General features: G+C 42.7%; 2 protein-coding genes across 2 annotated transcripts; both read right to left on the minus strand.

Annotated features, from left to right (window-relative positions):
- Positions 1-1,612: 1,612 nt before the first annotated feature.
- LOC135697272 (uncharacterized) lies at positions 1,613-1,922 on the minus strand (the record flags this gene model as incomplete). Its single annotated transcript, XM_065216893.1, has 1 exon — positions 1,613-1,922. A coding segment is annotated over one exon (225 nt), but the record flags the coding sequence as incomplete, so codon positions are not given.
- LOC135697344 (uncharacterized) lies at positions 1,922-2,327 on the minus strand (the record flags this gene model as incomplete). The annotated part of the gene is made up of 1 exon (XM_065216960.1): positions 1,922-2,327. A coding segment is annotated over one exon (330 nt), but the record flags the coding sequence as incomplete, so codon positions are not given.

A 2,327-nucleotide genomic window follows, 5' to 3' on the forward strand; every position in this document is an offset into this window, starting at 1 on the left:
GGTTCAGTTAAATAAAGTATGCAACTATTGTCTGATCGAATTAATCAATTATAGCGGTGCCTCAGTACAAATTAAAAACAAAGCACTTCGTAAGCTAAAGCACTAAATTTAGTACATTAAATTTTATGCGACACTATTTTAAGGATTAAAACAGAAAGTGTCCATCTTTCCCTCACTGCCCTCAAGATGCCTCGTTAGCGCAAAACCGTCCATTTATTGCAAACCATTTCGCCTCCCCACGGGCAAAATTTAGGTGAGCATTGCTCAGTGGGTGAAGACCGAGGTGAAGACAGCAAATCTAGACCAACAATTGAAATAGGCGGAACAACCAAACGTAAACATTGGCTTTAAACGCAAATTCCTCGTTAATTAAAACACATCGAAGCAATCTAACACCACCATCTGATAGAGCAAACTTCCTTTATTGAATTGAATAGCTTGGTCAATTTTTCAGGGGCCACCCTAACCTGCTTGTTTAAAAAAAAAATCATAACTTGTGAACCATAAGAGATGGAAATTTGGTGTCTTCCGCAAAGTTGCTGCAAATTGATTGTTCTGCAACTTTCTAGAACATTGCATTGGTCTAACTCAAACAATAAAAAAAGTTTACATTTTTAATTCACCAATTTTGTGGACCACCCTAATTTCACTAACATGAAAAGATTGACCAAAAAATATAAAAAAAACTTTCCCGAAGACACCATATGCCTGAAACCAACGGTTTTAGCGCAAACATTGTTGTCTTCCTAAATACGGCTTTGGAACCATTGTGCATTGATTGGGCGGGATGCTCAGTATGCACAACCTGTTCACTATGCCCCTCTTACCCCTATGTTATGCCATTACTAAATACGAACCCAGCTTCAAAGGTCATAATTTTGATCCTGGAAGTGGAAATATATAGCAGGTATCTAACCTTTTGATATTTACAAAGTTATGCTGGGATTATTGAACATGAAAGCGACCGCATAAAGTCATTTTTGAAATAAGTCGCTGGATCTACAACAGCTACCACCTTCCAACTACATATTAAACTGCTAAAAATGTTTGTATACAGTGCCTTCCCATTTATAGGAAACACATGATGTTTGTTTTCTTTGCTTTCTGGAAAGCCCACCCAACGCTTAATTCAATTTCTGCTATCACTAGACCATTCTTTGGGGATCCTCTTTACTTGGTATTTCATGAAAAACTATTTTGAAAGCACTAGCACAAATTTGAGGAAACAATTATCTGATGAGGTCGAATTTGGTGCTGAAAGCCTCTATCTTTTTGCCAAAATTGGGAAGACACTCTAAGTAAGGCCTCCTTCTAGCATTACCACTTCAAATTCTGTGACCTCTCAGTGCATTCAACCGAAAAACAAATTACCTTCTTGGCACAGATCCAGTACGTCTTGTAGGCACCTTTCCGATTTTTCACGAATCTGTAGCCGTCGACGTGCAGCAGGACGCATCCCCGTTGACCAACGGTGAAAAACACCTCCTTCGGCGGACCATCGACATCTTCCTCTTCTTTCACCTCCTCTTCCTCATCGTCGCGCTTTTTGGGTTCTAAAACAAAAATTAAACAAAAGCTATCAGTACGCATCAGCAAATTTCCTGACCTCAATCGAAAAACACGTATTCCAATGAAAAACCCCGGCACTATTTTCATCATTTAAATGCGTTTATTCACAAAGCGGTCGGATTGCAGTACTAGAACGGTTCGTGGTTGTGCGTGGGATACCGAACGACCAGATTTTCCTCGCCGTTCTGCAGTGTGTAGGTCAGTACTCGGGCCTTGCATTTGCTCATGCCGGCTCTCGCACAGGACCAGTACGTCTTGTTTACGCACTCCTTGTTTTTGGTAAAGCTGTACTCGCCGACCTTCAGCTTACGACTCCCCCGGAAACCGGACACGTAGCGCACGTAGAAATCTGAAATTATTTAAGAAAAAAGGTTAATGGTGGAATCATTTGCCAAGCATTTTCCGCGGAGCCATTGAAAAATGAGGTACTAGATTTTCGTTTCTTTATTCTCAACTCTAGCTAGTGTTTGCTTCAATCGCTTCAGCGATCCATACGACCGGGGCGTGGTTACGACCTCGTGGTTGTGCTGCACGTTGATCATGACGAACTCGTCGGCGACGGTTTTGATCCGGGCCCGACACTTGAACACGGCGAACTGCGAGCAGCGCCAGTAGATGATGCTATCGCGCTTGACGTGCCGGTTGAACAAGTGCCCCATGTGCCGCAGCTGGACGGTTCCGCACTTGCTGATCACGTACTCCGGGATGTCGGTAAAGGTCGGTGGTGGTTTCTCGTGGGCTGGAAGTAGTAGGGCAGT

The sequence above is a fragment of the Ochlerotatus camptorhynchus genome, unplaced genomic scaffold (assembly GCF_037179485.1).
Source record: "Ochlerotatus camptorhynchus isolate MF236.1 unplaced genomic scaffold, CSIRO-AGI_Acam_v1.1 ptg000070l, whole genome shotgun sequence".
Lineage (NCBI taxonomy): Eukaryota > Metazoa > Arthropoda > Insecta > Diptera > Culicidae > Ochlerotatus > Ochlerotatus camptorhynchus.